Below are 19,330 nucleotides of genomic sequence, written 5' to 3' on the forward strand. Positions count from 1 at the left end.
TTTACTTGCATTCAATCACCTAAATTAATTTTTGGTAATTTAAAAAAAAAAAAGCAGCAGTTCAATCTATGTTGGTTAATAGTATAAATACATATTCTAACTTAAATTAGAACAAAAATAAACTATTGTATAGAAGATCTGATAGTTTATATGATAGGAGGTCACATTTTGTAAGTCTTGCTAGATTTTGATAACATCTAAACAGAACAGGCTTCATCTCCTTCAAACATCAGTTTTACAAACTAATTCACCGCGAGATATACACATACATAACACAAGCCATGCCCACATAAACCAACACTCACTGAATGTGACAGAATATAATAAAATCTAAATCTTTGCTGCAGTGAAGGTTTTGAGGAACAGTAACCAACGAGATACTTTTGTGTTAACCTTCTTCTCTTTAATGGTGTCCAAACTAGGTTTCCAACCTTTTCCCGACAACTGCCTACTCAAATACTCCGGTCTCCCTTCCGCCATCTCCGGCAAAAACTCACAAAAACCGTACTTTTCTTCGGCGTTCTCCATTTCTTTTTCCTGCAACACTGCAACCCCTCTCTCAGATCGGAACAACCCTGCAAGCCAAGGAAGAAACCCCGAAGAAGAAACAAAAAACTTGGAACACAGAGCAGAGTTAACGATGAAGAGAATGCGGCGACTATCCTCGGTGCTCAACCCCACAGGCTTCCCTTGCTTCACCGGAACCATCACGTAGGTTTTCTTCATCTCGAGCTTTTGGTCTGCCGGAAGCGGCGTTGGCCTTTTCTGGTTGACGGCGGAGTGAAAATCAAGCACAACCTGTTGTGGGTGCTCCATCATGAGCTCCGCCACCGTTAACGATTGGTGAAACTCTTGAACGGAACCATCCCAGTAGATGATTTTGGCGGTGGCATGATCTGTGGCTATTTGGTTTCCCATGAGAGAATATGTGAGAGGGAATGTGAATTGACTTATATTGAGGATTACGTTAGTATGTTTGTTAAACCGCTCCATCTTGTGAAGGATATAATGGTGGACTTGGTAGTTAGATTTTGCTGAGTCGTTGGGCTTGTGAAGAAGTTTTACAAGTACATTTTTGACTTGGAATTGCCCTGTCCCACACTTTTATTAATTAATCTCATAAGAAAAATAAGATGGTTGCTCAAAATGTAGGATGCACCTTCACTAATCAGATTGCTCTTAATTTTGCCTTCTCTGTTTACCAAACAGGAAAATCAATTCAAGGAACCGTTCAACTGCAATTTAGTGAAATAATTTGATTGGCTTATATTATAGTAAAGTTTTTGTATAGTACTTGACGTTGTATAATTTTATTGGCCTCTCTCAAATTTGATTCAACCAATTCTGGGTTGCTTGTCGGTGCTATTTTTCCATAATTTTAACCTCCTGACCTTTTCTTTTCAGTGTCAGCAGTAGCCATTCTAATCAAACTTTTTATAAGTAAATATTCATAATATATATAAACTTATTATAATGAAGATGTATTTAATTTCAATACATTTCTTAAAGAAAGAGAAAACAACAAATGATGAAAAGAAGAAAGATAAGAGAAAAAGTGAATTGTAAAAAATATTGTAAAATTTTATTATAAATAGATGGAGAACAGAAGGTACGTGCATTGTAGCAGGGTACCCTACGTTACTGGGTATCATTAAATAATTTGACGTACCTTAATACGGAATATGTGAATGTGACGAATTAATTTTATCATACTGACTTCATGAAGGTAGCATAGCATGCTATTTGTATGCAAAATTCACTCCCAAAGTTTTGATCAGATTTATCAGTAATGTAGGAAGATGAAACAGGGCGTAAATAAATTATTTATTTTATTTTAAAATGTCTTATTATTTATTATCTTAATTTCCTCTTTTAAATAGAAAGAGAATCAACTAGTAAAAATTCACTTTTTTTATCGGCAAAATTATTTTTGCTCTCCTTTTCATTTTAATTATTTATTAAAAAAATAAAGATTAAATATGTTTTTCATTATCAAACTATTATTAAAAATTGTTTTTAGTTTCTATATTAAATTATAAACTATTTAGTATGTACTTTATGGAAATGAATGTAAAATATTTTTTCAACAAAATGGTATATAATAAAACCTCTTGGTGATAAGAGAAACACATCGATCACATCCTGTTTGTTTGGGAAAAAATGTTTTAGATGGGTAAAAACGGTGAGAATAGAGATGATGTTGTGTACAGAGATGAAGAAGTAGAAGTTGAACGAGAACGGTGAAGATATGGAACTTGATTAAAGTGGAAATGTTTGAGAAACTTCAAAAAATATAAATACAGAAATATAAATTATCAAGGTAGAACAAAAATTGGTAATTTTTTTTTACAAGAGTGGAGACCAAAATTACAACAAATATCATTACTGAATTAGCCATTGTTCTTTTTATGACATTCTCAAACCATTTGTATTATAAATATAATTTGTCATTTTTTTTTTTTGCATATAAACAACCAATTTATATTTTTCCACCATTTTCTAGGAGTTAAGTCAAACTAAATAAAAGAAAATTATATGATTTGCAATAACATCCTAATATCAGTTATATCTCTTAAATTTATATTTTACCGTAGTTACCGTATGTCTCAACTTCTCTATCGATCTCACTTAATCCATCTTTCGATTTAGGGTTAATTATGTTTTTCGTCCCCCTATTATTAGTGTTTTTTGGTTTTAGTCCCCCATCTAACGATTGATCCATTTCAGTCCCTCACCTTTTAAATTGCATGGAATTGGTCCCTGATTTTAAACTCCGTTAGATTGAATTGACACCTGGCTAACGGATGGCCACGTAAGGATCCCGTTTAAGGCTTTCTCTTCAATTACAATATTATGCACGTTTGGGGGTATGTTATGAAACCCTAAAATTGGATAAATTTGAGAAACAGCGGATTGCACGTAGAGGATTGGAAATCGCATCGAACGTGTGTGGGTGTGGGGAGAATAGCGGATTGCACCCTAAAACAGTGATGAATAGCGGAACCAAAGGATTTGATTGTACGCAGAGGAGTAGTGGTTCGAAAATATGGCGAAGTTGTGCGTCCTCTTCAGAAATGGCATCGAAAGTGTGTGGGTGTGGGGAGAAATTGTTGCTTCTAAAGGCAAGTACTGTGAAGAACAAAGGCAGATTATTTTGGAGGTGTAGGAATTGGGCTGTAAGTGAGAAATTCCTTAAGTTATTTTCGACCTTCATTTGCTTTTCTTTGTAATCGTTTCCTTTTCTGTGCAGTCGAATTCCAATTGTAATTATTTTGAATGGGTTAATGAGTCGGAATCAACGTTTGAAGGGAAAGACTCTGAACTGGAATCGAGCGGAGGAAAAACTGTTGAAGAAGACAAAGTTTGTTGCTTAGAAAAGGAGGAAAAGGACAAAGTGATAATGGAGTTGATAAAGAAAAATGACAAGCTGAAGAAGAAATTGCAACAAGAGAAGAACATTGGAAAATTTCTTCAACTTTTATTCGTTTTTTCGTGGGTTGCAACTGTTGTTGTGGTTATTATGGTGTTGTTGAAGGTTAATTGTAATTAGGAATGTATTAGGTATTTGTAGCAGTGATTAGGAATTTATTAAAGTTGGTGGTTAATGTTGTGTTAGGCATGTTTGGTGTATTAAACTTGGAATGTATTAAGCTTGGTGGTTACAATATCAGAATATTACTCCAATTTGTCATGCGTGATGTTATTTGACACTATGACAGTGGGTTTTACCAATTCCTGTTTGCTCAATTTTCCTATTTTCGTGATTAAAAGAATATGAAAGTACGAAACGGTGTCCCCAATTTTCTCCAACTTTGTGTTTTACCAATTCTCATAGTATGACAATTAAATTTGGAATGAATAAACAGTAATCCTACGCGTTTCATTGATCAATAATGGCAGACAAGTGGTCCAAAACAACAAGGACAGTGTTTGCTTTGATTGAATACAATAATGCAAAATAATGCAAAAAGTGGTCCAGGCATGTGGTCCATAACTTTAACTACAATAGCACTTCTCCAAAACAAAATATTGGTCCACTATCACTATGCCCAACGTTATAGCTGTCTTGATTAATTACAGATGCATTTAAAAAAGCAAGAAAAAGTTGGAATCTTCATTCATTTTCACGTGGGTTGTGCACAAGTTGTACTACTACTAGCTTGAGACCCTAATGGTTGTGCTGCCCTGCTCCTTTGTGCTGCCCTGCTCCTTCGTGTGTTCTTGGTGCTCTTTCACCTTCATTCACGTTTGCAGCAACTATGGGTGTGGATGTCCTTCTACTGCAGCTTTGGTTTGATGGTCCAGCAACGTTGGTAGCTGCAGTGGCAGTTGGAGTGCGTTGTGTGTTTCCCTGTCCATTCAGTATGTTTTTAAATTTCAGATCTATAATTTCCAAAACAGAAATCAATAAGAAGTAAAGAACATTACTCAATTACCTTTCTGAATCTCATCCCCCTTCTACAGCTTCTGATATTATGTCCTATTTGGTTGCATCTACTACACTTCATGATCAGATTCTTCTTTGAAAGTTTTGAATGACTCACATTTTCATCTGCTTCCCTTCTTCTAAGTTTTTTTGGCCTGCCAGGTGGTGTTTTGTATATGGGTGGGAACAATTCAGGTTCATTGCTTCTGGGCCATAGTTGTTGTCCATTTATAGGGGTGATTTCTGGGCTATAGCAAGCATGATAAGCTTGTCTTTTGTAGCATGGATGCACGTATGCCTCAGGATTTTCTATCTTATAGTTAATAGCAGCCACAGCATGTCTACAAGGAATACCTACCAAATCCCAAAAGTAACAAGTGCAGCTATGCTTACTTAGATCAACTACAAATTTCTCCATAGTGAACCCCTGAGTGACTTCAAACTTAGAACCCCCTGCCCATACTGGAAGCCAGTTCCCACTTTTTTCCACCTCCCATCAAGTCTTTTTTGAGGCTTAGGCATTACATTACCATTATATGCATTCAGCTTTTCCCTAAGTGTAGCAAATCTACTCATTGTGTATGATCTAATCCATTCCATCATACTAATGATTGGTTTATCTCTAGCCAATAAAATTGTACTGTTGAATGATTCAGACAAGTTATTCATTAAAACATCACATCTAGGGTAAATGCTGAATGCATGTTTACACCATGAACTTCTAGGAATGGCAACTAACCAATTATATGCTTCAGGGTTGATGTTTCTTAACTCACCCATTTTTTTCTCCCAGGCTGCGTAAAAAGTAGCCTTTGCTGCCCCCATCATAAGATCTCTGATTACCACCCCACCACCAAATTTCTTCTTGAAATTGCTGTACAGGTGCCTCAAACAGAAACGGTGCTCTACACCATTCAAAATTTCATCAAACACAGACATAAGTCCCTGCAAAATACAATAGTTATTAATCAGAGGGAAACAGTCAATTAATTGTGTGTGTCTAAAGGAAAATTTTATGTTATCTAAATTACCTTCTGTTGGTCTGAGATGAATACCCAACGATGATCTGCAACATCTCCAATATCCTCCAGCAATAGTGTTAGGAACCATCTCCATGTCTCTTTACATTCATTCTCAACTGCAGCAAACGCTAATGGATAGTATTGGTCGTTGGGGTCCCTGCCCACTGCAACCAAAAGTTGACCACCATATGCTGTTTTCAAGTGGCAACCATCAACACCTATGAAAGGCCTACACCCAGCCAAGAAACCAGTCTTACAGCCAGCTAAGCACATGTAAAAACAGCCAAATCTTGGTGGCAGACTTGGTTGGGGTTGATTGATCTTGATCTTGACAGTTCCAGCCTTGACCCTGACTAATTCAGCAATATAATCATGTAGTCTACCATATTGACGTTGTCCATCCCCCACCAAACAGTCCATTGCAATTTGTTTTGCCTTTCCAGCCCTCCATGGAGTAATGCCTACACTATATGTCTTCTTGATTTCATCAATTATTTGACTCACTGTCATGACACCTACGTTCATGTATCTATCTATTAGAACCTGCGCAATCCAGTCCTTATTTGCATTTTTATTTCCAAACACCCTCCCACACCTGTGACGCCCAACCAATGTCTTAACTTGAAATGTTTCCCTACCTCCAACCTTACTCACCATGATTAAAAAACCACATTTTTTTTACATACAGCCCTGACTCTCCTCTGATCATTCTTCACAAATTGTACTTCTTTCCCATTCAAAACACTATGCTCCATCAATGCTTGTTTAAACTCCTTCAAAGAACGAAATTCCATTCCCAATTTGAACTTGAAGTCTTTAGTCATATCTTCTGCTCTGTACTTCGAAAATTTGGGCCCATCACGAACCATACCATTCTCACTATCCACATCAGACTCTAACTCATCAGTATCGTACTCCTCACTTATGTCATGTACTCCAATTTCAGCATTAGTGACAAATGAACCTTCTCCAACATCCTTTTTAGTCCTCACTGTGCTTGGATTGCGTTTCATTGCTTTCCACCTATCCAAAACAGCTCCAAGTTTTCTCACGGGTGGCTGAATATCTACACCAAATCCATCATCATCATCTGCCACCCTTTCTTCTTCACTATCATCCAGTTTGTCTGCACCAGCCCCTTCATCATTTTCAGACTCAACCTCTTCACATATAACATCCTCCTCACCCCTAACTTCTGCCTCAACCACCCGTTCTGCCACCCCTCCCAATTCTGCCTCAGGATCCACATGAGCCTCATCCTCCATTTGGACCTCAGTCACCACATCACCCTGACCCATCACTTCTGCCTCACCCATCACTTCTGCCTGAACCCCTACAGCTGCCTCACTCACCAAACTAGGCTCACCAGCAACATCAACCTCAACCCCTACAGCTGCCTCACTCACCAAACTAGGCTCACCAGCAACATCAACCTCAACCACTTCAGGTGCCTCATCCACTACAGCTGCATCAGGAACCACATCTTGTTCACCCCCACGTTTGGCTGACTGAATTCTTCATCCAATTCAGGACCAGTTATAAAATGCACCACTTCGGCCTGACAAGGAATGTGTTGAACATATATATCCACCTCTTCGTTCCTTTCCTCTGCATACTTAGCCAAAGCTAATGCCTCCTTATCATCACTCAATAATCTTAGATTGTTTAACAGCTTCTCTTTGGAACCCTTCCACCACAGTTTAACATCGCCAGCGTATTTAAACTCCTTCACGATGCCTAATGCTTCAAAGAAAGACCAAAAATCTGGATCGATCCCTTTCACAACGTGGATTTCACCGCCAACATATTTCAATCCCCTATTCCTTTCAAACCTACCCATATGATGAAATGCCACCGCAAACCCCATTTGCAACCCTACATTTCAAATAAAGCACAAACCCAACAAAAACAACAACAATCGAACTTTAATAACAGCAAAACCAGAGTAAATCGAACAATGAACGAAACAAAATTTGTAAACAATACAACTTAACTTACCTCAGTTCACCAATGTTGATTTCGTCGTTCAAATATCACCACAAAACCACTTTGATTTCGCTCTGTCAATGAAGTTTCTGTATCCTTCGCTGAGTGCAACCCACTTCGACTTCGTCGTTCACCACCTCAAGTTTAGGGTTTTTAGCAAAAAACCCTTTCTAATTTCAAAGGTTATGCTTACTTTCGCAGAATGTTAGCTGAAAACATTACTAACTTAACCATACTTCTTTAATTAATGAACACGTGACTGAAAACATTACTACTATAACAACACTTCTTTAATTAATTAACACATGAGCTGAAAGCATTATTACAGTCTAACCAAAACGTGCATAATATTGTAATTGAAGAGAAAGCCTTAAACGGGATCCTTACGTGGCCATCCGTTAGCCAGGTGTCAATTCAATTTAACGGAGTTTAAAATCGGGGACCAATTCCATGCAATTTAAAAGGTGAGGGACTGAAATGGATCAATCGTTAGATGGGGGACTAAAACCAAAAACCACTAATAGTAGGGGGACGAAAAACATAATTAACCCTTCGATTTAATATAACGAACGTCTCTCTTAATGATATTTTGAATTCTCAATATTTTTATTTCTATTCCTAAACTGACTTATTTCGATTTTTCTTTTTCTTAATCTTGTCCTAAATCTCTTTGTCTTCTGATATACTCACCTCTTTCTTTTTTATGTATATACCCACAGGGCTTAAAACTATTAATGGCAACGCTACAAGCAGTAAAAAAGAAAAAAAGGTGTATATTTTTGGAATCTTAACAAGTTTCTTAATATGCAAATATAGTTTAACATAAGTTGTCGGTGGTGCCCCCACCATTTCAGAGTATATACTGCAATTAGATAAAAAGTATGAATAGATAAAAAGTATAATTTCTTAAAAAGTTGTTGCGTTAGTTGATTAGTAAATATATTGTATAATATAGTAATTTTCTTTTTTGTGGGGGTGGAATAGTATTGGCCCATTGAATACCTTGAGTTAAGAGTGGGGTTAAGGGCATGTTCGTTTGTAGGGATAGTACTGTTAATGTGAATTAGGGAGCGCAGATTGTAAAATTTATCGTGTTCCATTGTATGTATTGAAGCTGATTAGAGAGCGCCGATTTGAGGGATGTGTGCATTTTTCCATCCACCCTTTTATGAGAAGATTAGAGAATAAAGATGGTCATTTTCCCATTTTACCCTCCATTTTGCCCTCGCTGGTTAGTGTGGTGTTGTGTGGAGTAATGGCACCGGTTACGTAACCGGTGCCTTGTGTTTACAAAGGGCGACACCGGTTACGACACCGGTGTCGTTGATTTTTTTTTTTTTTTACCTTTTTTTTAACTTCTTTTGACATTTTTTTTAAAATTTTTTTAACTTTTTTTTACATTCATAAAAATTTAATTTAATTTTATTTTAAAATTTTATATAAATTTAATATTTTTTTAATTCGTATTAATTAATGATAATTATTTTTATAACATCAAATTACAAAATCATTCTTTTTTTTACACAAGGATATTATGGTAACTTAATAAATATATCTATTTTAACATATAATTTTATCTATCACATCAATCAAATCTTTCACTAACTTTCATAAAAATTATCTCCAAATCTACTCACTTTACCCTCTAAATCCACTCAAAAAAACACAAATATCCATCCACCTAAATCTACACAAATCCATCTTCACACTCTCCCCCATATCCATCTACACAAAAGAACCCACCCTAAGTTGGCGACTTCGCTCTGCACAACGATCTAAGGTCAACAACATAATTAATTATTCATTATTTGACTAAAATATTACAAAATGCAACTATTACTATATTCCTAACTTATGTGCTTCAAATATCATAAAATAGGAAGTTTGTTACCCTTGTAAAAAAGGAGATACACGATGTGATGGTGCATATTAATATCCTATTAGTTAGGTTTGCAAACACAAAAAAATGACCACAAACATTGCAAAGTGGGGATCATAATAATAGCATAAGAACATGTCACATGCCCACATTACCTTTTCACTTGTGCTGATATTAATACAATCATTTCACTAATAACACATAAATATTACTTTTCTTTTTTCTTTCTTTTCAAAAATAATGATATTTTGATAAAAAAATTTATTACAAACTTTGACAAAGTTCGTGTGACTCTTAAGTTTTAGATCTCTGTCTCTCCTCTCTCTTCCTTCACTTGCTTATTCCCTTCTTCTATCTAGTATTATCACATCAACTTTATCAACAAAATCTTTGATAAAAAAATATTTTTATTTTTTCAATTCTTATATTTGAATAAAATTATAAGAAGTGAGGAATGGAAAGAAAGAAATATAATTGTAACAGAAAATCAGTCCTTTTGCCAACCGAAATAGATCGGTCTCTCTTTAGATCCAAGTGCGGAAAAGTAAACACACAAAAAAATGTGATAAATTTACATTTATATATATATATATATATATATATATATATATATATATATATATATATATATATATATATATATAATTCAAGAAAATGAATGTCAGTTTCTAATAAATAACAATATAAAATTAATTTACATGATCATTGATTATTTTCTCAAAAGTATCGTGTTTGTCGTTGAAAATGTTTTTCACTTTTTACATTCGTTAATTGTTTTATTTATTATTTTGAAGTTTGTCTAACAGGCATAAATATAAATATTAATAATAATCATTTAATAATGGTAACCTAAAGAAAATAATTATAATATTATTGAAGTTGGATTTCTTTATTCTCTTTCAATTTTATTACAATAAATATTTAATTATAATTATAAAAAATAATATTAAATATCACTAATAATGATATTTTTATCGTAATTATTTTTAGCATTAGAAGGATAATAGTATTGTTAATATTACAATTACTATTACAATTATTATTAAGACTAATAGAAATGCATACACTAGTGTGCTGATATATTTGTATATTTTTTATTTTATTTTATAAAGTTAAACTTTTTTTTAAATTTTACCTATTCAAATAATTTAAAAATAAATTACACTATCATCATTTTAAATTTTCATATGTTTTGAAAAGTTTATTCTAAAAATTTGTTCTTAAGGCAAGGATTTGTTCTTAAGATCTGTTCCAAATTCTATTTTAAAAAGGCTTGTTCGGAAAGAATTTTTTGGAATAAAATAACCTTTACAAAAATTTACAAAAACTAAAACGAAGAAAAAACCTTCAACCTTTCATGGTTGGAACAGGGCTTAGATTTATATGGGCTGTTAGCCTTTAAAACTCTGGGCCGCTAAAGTGATTTCCGGACTGGATTTCTACACTCTAACCCAATACTAGTATTCCGCTCCAGTATATAACTAACTGGAGAATTTTCTTTTTGCAAGAGCAGTTTTGGTAACACTATTTGTAGATGAAATCCCATAGTTACAAATTTTAATTAATTTAAACAAAATGTATCATCAGCATTGCTCCACGTTTTAAGTGTGGACTTGAACATCCTTCGGCGTTGATCCAGTGGTACAAACTACCCAGGTCAGTGTAAAGTTTAACAAAAAAAATTGGAAAAACAATACACCGAACACAAATGTGTGTGAAAGACAAAATTTTAAGAAAATTGTTGGGCAAATCGGTTGAGATCAGAGGGCGAATTATTCGAAGATGGTATCCAAAACGGGATTCCATCGTAATTGATTCCCCAACCTCGGACACACAGGGAAAACGGTAACCTCGTTTTCCGCATCTCTTTCACTTGAACTCGAAACGAGTGAGGGTGAAACCTTGGCCATGTTGATTCCCCTTGTCCTCTTACTCTGTGCCTCTGCAATGGCCATCTCAAATTTTGAAGCCTTGGAATGGACCCTACTAACCGGCAACAGCAGGTAAACCTTCCCCGGTACAAGGTCCTCTTCGGGCAACAAAGCAGAAACCCGTCCCGTTCTACGGAGTTCGTCCAACGGAGTGACGACGTGGCCGAATTCTTCTATCATCAGCTCCCCCGATTTCACCGGTAGCTTGATCTCGCGCGTGTTCCCACCACTCTCCAACAGAATAGCTGTTTTGGTAGGTTTTGTTCTCTTCTTCAAAATTTTCCCAATACTTACACCGTTAGAGATACAAGAAGAAGAAGTGGCGTTCCCCATAGAATAGAAAGAAGAGGGTTGATTTTGTGCGGTGGAAGATGAGAGTGAAGTATATATAGGGTTTAGGTAAGGGGGAATGTTTAGAATTCTGTGGACTTGCGTTTCAGTGAAAGGCGTGGCTGTGGGAGTGACGCGAATTTTGGCTTCTATGGAGAACTGGTGTCTAAAACGCGGAATTAATTTCTTTCTTTTATTACTATTTCTTTCTCGTTGACTCTTTACTTTTCTCCCTTCTTTCCTTTTTAAAACCTTTACACTTCAATAACTATCGTGCTTTTGTAACTCCAAAAAGTCAGTTGTCAGCAACTATAAAATTGGTGAAAGATAGAAAAAACACCAGGCCAACCAGAAAAAAAAACAATTATAAATATATCAGAATTTGATCAAAGTATTACATAAATGAATGAATATTGTAATTTATCAGAAAACAGACTTTATTAAATATGTGTGTGTTTTTATTGTAGTTTGACTTTATTTTCGTCAAAGTTAATTTTTCAAACACGTTAAAGGGAACACATATTGAAGGATAATTTAAATGTTGGAATTTTGAGGATACCAAATTTTGGGTGTAAGAATTGAGAATGACGCAAAAGATTTATGTAATGATGCAGCCTTTTGACATGGGCAGTGTGCTTTACAGTTGTAGGAATCACCGGTCAATTGTTAATATGTAGGAGAGAAAAGTTACATCATATTTTGTTAGACAAATATTATTTGGCTCCAAAAATGTTTATCTTTCTCAAAAATTATTAAGATATGAAACAAATTCCTGAAACTATAATTTATTAGTTATATCAGGCCTCATCGTGAATTCAGTTTGGGATTATTATAATAACTAGATGTTACAAGTTGAATATTTTTTTCTTTTACTAGAGAGACATTAATTTTAATTTAAGACTGAAATAGTAGTTATTTTAATTTTATAGATTCATTTGACATTTTAAATATCATGATAATTGAGAATAAAAAATTCATTAAATATAGTCAACCAAAATCTTATGATGAAAAATTGCTGCCAATAGAGATGCTAAATATAGTATACTAATAATATGGTTATCTCAAAAGACTATTATGACAACTTCTCTCAATTTTCAGAATTTAAATTTTCATTTTATTTTATATGACAAAGAAGAAGTTTAAAATGCAATAAATAGTTTAACAGAAAAACGTATTACATATAATTTTCTAATATACAAGTGGAAAAATAAATAAACAATAAAAATTATAGTATATATTATAAAAATTGTAAAATAATTAAAAGGCGAATACGTCCATTGAATATCAATATTAATATGTTCTATTACGGATTTTTCTCTCTCACGCATGTATGTATATGGAAATTTTGAAAGACTTGTGCTTTTTTATATTAATATATATATAGTTTTATTAAATTTAAGAGAAATTAACTAAAACAAAATTGATACCACATGATATATATATATATATATATATATATATATATATATATATATATATTGGTTTATTGTAATATTTAAGGATTATTATTCTTCGTCGTAATTAATGATTATTGGTCTAGTATATAAGTAATTGTGTCATTCGGTCCACATAGTCTATTACGAAAGCAATAGTGACGGGAAGACAATAATAACGATTGTGAGAAATTATTTGACTTGTGCCATAACTGATATAAAGGTGAGATTGTACATCAAATGTATACTAATATGTTTTATTGGTGTGAATCAATCAGATTGTTTATATATTCGCCCATAAATGCAGGAGCACATCACAACCGGAGGAAGTCGAGGGATATGTGCCTCAAAAGATGCCTCTGATAAACTTGTTCTCCGAAAAAATATGGATAGAAGAGCCTTGTATGAGGCTCTATATAAAGAGTGAATATCCTTATGAAAGACAAGAATTTTAGACGATGAAATAGAGAAAACAAATAGAATAAATTTAGACATAATGAGAAAGTGATTAGTGGTTTTTGTTAAACCCAATGGTTTAAGTAGGAACAAAGTTATATATATATATATATATATATATATATATATATATATATATATATATAATTCAAATTAAAGTTATAAAGTTTTCTGATAACCATAAAATCCAGTTGATGACTTTAAGTTTGTCAAACATAGAACTCACATATAATTCATTTTAGGACATTGAACCTATAAACAATCATAAATCCAATTTGAAGATATAGACCATAAAGCTCATTTGAGGACATTAGATCCATGACAATCATAGTCAATTAAAGAACATAGAGTTCATCAAGAGTTATGATTACATCAATTACGATGTCATAGTTTTTGCATTTGTTACAATGACATATTGCAACCTTCATGGATCGTAGTTATGTTACACCCCACAACACGTCCATTGCTCACTAAACCACATCATAATGTCTTAAGACAACTTAAGTATAATGCATACACTATTGATTTAATATTGTGTCACTTGGAAACGATAAGTGCATCAATCGCACGTAATAAATAATAAATATAGTTATATTTTAAAGGACTTGCGCAATACACGACGACTCTCACATTCAATATTAGATCACAAAGTTCACAAAAAAAACAATATATATTTTTTTATTAAACAGTTGGTGTGCAATAAAAATTTAATATAAAGCATTTACAGTTATTAAAGTTATATTTTACTCACTTCATTCTCGTACTATAAGATGTAAAGATCACTTAAGAGAGACATATAAATTTTGAGTTTTCTAACTTAATTGGTTTTTTCGCATATTTAGACAGAAAAATAAACAAAGGAAAATAATATAATAATTATATTAATTTTAAATTGTAAAATATTAAATTATAAATAAAAAATTATTGAATCATGACTTACTAATAAGAGTATGACGTGAGTTATTTATGAGTGATATGATGTCATTACACTCAAGTTAACAATTTTATTTACAAAACATCCCGGTAGGTCTTTTTCATTAACATAGATGTAAAAAGTCTGAATCAATAAAATGAAAATAAGTGAAAGTACGAAACAATAGCCCAAAGACAACTGGACCAACGGAACTTCGACATTAGCCCATACACTAACGGGAATACACTATTGTTGATCGGTGACAAGAGAAAATGCTTTTATGTCATATTATATCATATTATGGGCCATTTATCCAAAAATATTCCATCTTATCTACTTTTCTTTTTTATCTTATATTATATGAATGATATTATCCATAGAAATGCATGAACTTTGAAGCTAAGACATCGATGATATTCAACAACTAAGGACACCTTTCTAGTTTGCATTTCTTATCAAAAGAGTTAAACTTACATACTCTTTGGGTGACCCATTGCTTTGTCCCTCTTTATTCTGTGCATTAAAGCACATTCTGTAGTTAGTTATATCACAAAAACACTTAGCTTAAACCCAACTCGACAGTGACACCATTAGCTTCATCTAACAGTACGGATCAAACTTCATCCTCAAACCACCACCAAATATCTCCCAACTTTTATATACATAAATTACCCTGGAAGTTTATTTGGAGACCCCATGGGTGTGTTATGGAAATAGGTAATGAGAAAATGTTAGGTGCGAAATTAGAAATTTTATGTTGGATAGATAAGGTCCACTTTTCTCAATGGAAGGTGACTGTCCCCACAGGCGCAACTTAGTGCCGACCACTTGCTTGTGGAAAAGCTCGCATAGGAAAGTGTAAACTGAATCCCTATTACTTGTGATTTGTGTGTTGTGAATCTTCTAAATGACAAGGATTGCTCATAATTGTTGGATAAATCCAGAAATGTTTTTGAGGAAACGATAAGAACGAACAAGAGAAAGGATAAGCACGTGCGTCAGCTTCCTTGCATACAATACGAAACTAATTAAATCGCGTGCCTTTTTTTCTTTTCTTTTCTCACTCAAAGCAGACAAATTTGAAATCAGTTTATGAAAAAAATAATATTAGGATCTCATTTGTTATGTCACACACGTATCTACGTGTCGTTTATATATTTATCCACATATTATTATGAAATACAAGAACATAAATAAATCATTTGATAATTTTGTTATCCATTTGCTACTATTGATTACCTAAAAAACCCAAAGATTCTAAGAGAATAAAGAGCTTGGCGTGTAAAGGAGGAGCAGCATGATGCATTATGGTGGGTGTGGCGTTGGCTTTGGTCTGTGATCACCATAACTAAAAAGAGGGACCCATGATTTCAAATTTCAGTTTGTTTTGAACGTTTGTTACCGTTGGTGAAGAATCATAGGTCCCAGATTTAAACCTGGTTTGGTAATGTTAGTGTCATAAATTTTGGTTCGATAGATGCAATAATTTGCAATGGTGCCCCCTTCCCTCCCAACCAGAGATAAGCAAATAGAAAGGTACAAAGGATGTTTCATTCTCTGTTTTTGTTTTTCTTGTTTTAAAAAACCCTTCATTAAATTGAAACCATACCCATACATTTTGTTTTTTGCTTGGAAGGGATGGGTGTGAATTCAGCATATATTTGGTGTGCATTTAGTTCTATTGAAATAGGACGTGCAACCTAACGTTAAAAAATGTTTACATGTAACACATGCAACCACTTTTTAAGGGATAATGAAATCAGTTAATGGGTAAGAATTTAGACAATCAATTACTCAATATCATGAATTATTAAGTTGGTAATAACAACAACTAAATCTAGGACAATTTTCCATTTGTAACTCTCTACTTTATTGATTGCAACAACGAAATAGAAAGAAAAGGAAAATGATAAAAAGAACATAACATTCTTGAATAGGCAACACTGGTTGGTGCACATTGGGATTTCAGATTTATTGTCAACCCATGCATATCTGACAAAACAGTGGAAGATTGAAAAGATCACCTAATAAATGAAACATAATCTAAAATGTCACTGGGTATATGTGATACTAGCTAGATAGGCTTAAATCTAAATTTAAATAATTTCCATTGGAGAAAACAAAATGGGGTATCTTCTGATATGATAGCCTCTATTTCAATCTTAGATATGCTTTCCTTACTAAAGAGTAGAAAAAATATACATTTCTTTCCTCTTTCTTTTCTTCTTTCCCAATTTGCCACAGATTAAGACAATTTTATTTATTTATTGTAAGCAAGGAATCTGATTAAATGCTTGGTTGTTCAACAATTTTTACTACTTCAAACAAACCAACCTAAAGGAAATTAGAGAATCTTTTTGTTTGATCCTAAGCTACAAGCAAGTCCCTTTTTTGCCAAGTTTTTAAGGTCAAAGCTAGCCTTCGTGGTTTGGTTCTTTTGAAAATTAGGCCATTAGTTTTTTCTTCGAGAATTAAAAACAGGGGTAAAATGGGAAATGTCCTTGTTTTATTGTTCGTATATAAACTCTGAGATTCCTGAGAAGACCGAGAAAGAGAGCGTAGAAAGGAAAACGAAAAAACAGAGTACCCGACAGAATTTGAAAACAAAGGCTGGAATTTGAAGAAACAGAGATCGCTACTGGGTGTGAAATATATGGCAGAGGTTGTTTTGTTAGTCGATGATTTGAAGCTGCTTTCTGGGGTTCCTCGCTGTAGAATTTGTCACGAAGAAGAGTTTGAAAGCATAGAAACCTTGGAAGCACCTTGTGCTTGTTCTGGAACCGTTAAGGTAAATAAAAAATACATAACTTCTTAATCTTAAACACCTGATTTTTTTTGTTAATAGCTTATTATTATGCTTCTTCGCTCGAGTTTTTATTTTAATTCTGATTAATAACTGCGTTTTTCTTGCGCAGTTTGCTCATAGAGATTGCATACAAAGATGGTGTAACGAGAAAGGAAATACAACCTGTGAAATATGTCTCCAGGTATGAACTTTGGTCATTCAATTTTCATTTTTTTATTTTTTAGTTTTGCACTCTGTTCGTAGCGTTAATTTCATCTGGTTTTGGTAAGCTATAACCGAACTTGATTTCTTGATGCCAATCAATTTTTTGTTTAGAGAAAAGAGGGAAGAAAGAGAGTTATCGGAGTGTACCTAATATTTGGTGTCCTTGTTATGGTGATTGGGTGCGCTTCCTTATCTGATTTTGACATAGAAACGATAATAAGTTCCTTTTTTTCTTCCTTTCCCCTTTTGTTTATTTTCAAACCGCAGTTGCTTTTGTTTTTGTCTTTTGCTTAACTTTGCTGAATATTGAAGTCTCTACCCATTAGTATACCATTTCTATATCAACACCTATCTGTTTCTCCAAAGGACGAAGTTTCACTTATTTGTCTTTTTGAATCTTCGATTTCATTTGACATATTGTAGGAAAGTGGGGTTGGAAATTTGTTTTATCATACATTCAATGAAGTGAGACCCATTTATTGCATAATTACTTATTTATCTGAAAAGGGCATTGTGTGATGAGTATGTAGATTGATATTAGTTTTGTTATTGCAGCAATATGAACCCGGATATTCAGCTCCACCCAAGAAGTCTAAGATAAATGATGAAGCAATGTCCATTAGGTAATTTTTCATAATATAATATGTATATTTCCCGCGTCCGATTCAATCAAAGTGATCTTTATAACTAATTATTTAATTAATTAATGAAGAATTGTGATAACACGTGGCTACGTGAGAGGGAGCAAGGAATACAAACTGTTTTATAAGATTAGTATTTATTATTATTAAAATAATTTACCTTTAAAGGGAGGAAGAAGAAGAGTCAAACGAAAGAACAGAGATAACGGTTGAAGGAGTTGCAGTGGAAAGCGATTACTCGGAATGCAGTTCAGGCGGGGACAGAAACGCGTCTTGCTGTCGATCACTTGCAATAGCTGTAAGCATTATCTGATTAGCTTTTTTCTTTTCACGCGTCCTACTTCTGAATCAATATTAGCCATGGCAACAGAAAGGTTGCTTGTGCTGTGCAATAAAAAATAATTAGTTAAGAATAAAATAAAGTTGGGTGAAGTTGTGAAAAGCAACGAGTCAGAGTGGACTCAGACTCCCTTCTGCTATTGCCAACTGCATTGCCACTTGCGTTGAATTGGGTTTCCAACGCATGGCCGCCCAAGAGTTGAAATCAACATTCTCTCTTTCAAACAAACAAACAAAACTTTTCTTCATGTGACTCATTTATTTGTGTAACGCGTAAACATGCTGAAAAATAACCACCTACCTTTTCTATGCAGTTTACGATTGTCTTGCTAGTAAGACATTTTTTCGCAGTGCTTTCAAACGGAACGCAAGATTACCCATTTACACTATTTACTGTAAGTGCTCTCCAATTTTAAGTATAAAATGGAAAAGAAATATTTACAATTTTCGCTTACGGTTAATATACCATTTTTTTATGCAGGTAATTATATTAAAGGCTAGCGGAATTATTATACCTATGTACATAGTTATTAAGATTATTGGAGCCATTCAGAACAGTAGTAAGCAGTATCAAGATTCTGATGATGAAGATGAGATACAGCATAATGTAAATTTAAGACATTCATAGATTATTTGTTTACTGTATAAGAGCATTATGAGATGTTCGTCAAATAACATTTTGCGGCACAATTTAAGATAATGGAATTCAGATCGGAATGCACCTTCCCTTGCCCCCGCCCAACACTAATAAAGTACTAGGTTAGGTACTTTGGGCGTCCGATCCCGTTACATACCATACAAAAAGTTTAATAACATTTATCTTACAGATGTAACTTTTTCAGTTCTTATATTTAGAAATTATTTATTTAAATCTTCAGATGTACCATTTTCAATCTGTTCAAAACTTTAGCATTATTTTAAACTTAAGTTTAAAATATATTAATTATTAATTGTAGAAATTAAA

General features: G+C 33.6%; 3 protein-coding genes across 3 annotated transcripts; 1 reads left to right on the forward strand and 2 right to left on the reverse strand.

Moving 5' to 3' along the window:
- Positions 1-147: 147 nt before the first annotated feature.
- On the reverse strand, positions 148-987 carry LOC114194927. Its single transcript, XM_028085332.1, has one exon. The coding sequence runs from the start codon at positions 916-918 to the stop codon at positions 331-333; it is 588 nt and encodes a 195-aa protein (XP_027941133.1). The 5' UTR covers positions 919-987; the 3' UTR covers positions 148-330.
- Positions 988-10,635: 9,648 nt separating this feature from the next.
- Positions 10,636-11,684, reverse strand: LOC114176093. Its single transcript, XM_028061018.1, has one exon. It carries the CDS (start codon positions 11,575-11,577, stop codon positions 11,086-11,088), a length of 492 nt encoding a protein of 163 aa, XP_027916819.1. The 5' UTR covers positions 11,578-11,684; the 3' UTR covers positions 10,636-11,085.
- A 3,910-nt stretch (positions 11,685-15,594) lies between these two features.
- On the forward strand, positions 15,595-19,199 carry LOC114172685. Its single transcript, XM_028057040.1, has 6 exons — positions 15,595-17,164; positions 17,292-17,363; positions 17,942-18,009; positions 18,196-18,325; positions 18,681-18,761; positions 18,848-19,199. Exons 1-6 carry the CDS (start codon positions 17,030-17,032, stop codon positions 18,992-18,994), a joined length of 633 nt encoding a protein of 210 aa, XP_027912841.1. The 5' UTR covers positions 15,595-17,029; the 3' UTR covers positions 18,995-19,199.
- The last annotated feature ends 131 nt before the right edge of the window (positions 19,200-19,330 follow it).

Source organism: Vigna unguiculata, chromosome 1, assembly GCF_004118075.2.
Source record: "Vigna unguiculata cultivar IT97K-499-35 chromosome 1, ASM411807v1, whole genome shotgun sequence".
In the NCBI taxonomy this organism is placed as follows: domain Eukaryota; kingdom Viridiplantae; phylum Streptophyta; class Magnoliopsida; order Fabales; family Fabaceae; genus Vigna; species Vigna unguiculata.

Coding starts and splice junctions, on each gene's coding strand:
- LOC114172685 (XM_028057040.1), top strand. CDS start 17,030: ATGGCAGAGGTTGTTTTGTTAGTCGATGATTTGAAGCTGCTTTCTGGG. Junction 18,010..18,195: donor GATGAAGCAATGTCCATTAG/GTAATTTTTCAT, acceptor TTACCTTTAAAG/GGAGGAAGAAGAAGAGTCAA. Junction 18,326..18,680: donor GTCGATCACTTGCAATAGCT/GTAAGCATTATC, acceptor TTTTCTATGCAG/TTTACGATTGTCTTGCTAGT.
- LOC114194927 (XM_028085332.1), bottom strand. CDS start 918: ATGGGAAACCAAATAGCCACAGATCATGCCACCGCCAAAATCATCTAC.
- LOC114176093 (XM_028061018.1), bottom strand. CDS start 11,577: ATGGGGAACGCCACTTCTTCTTCTTGTATCTCTAACGGTGTAAGTATT.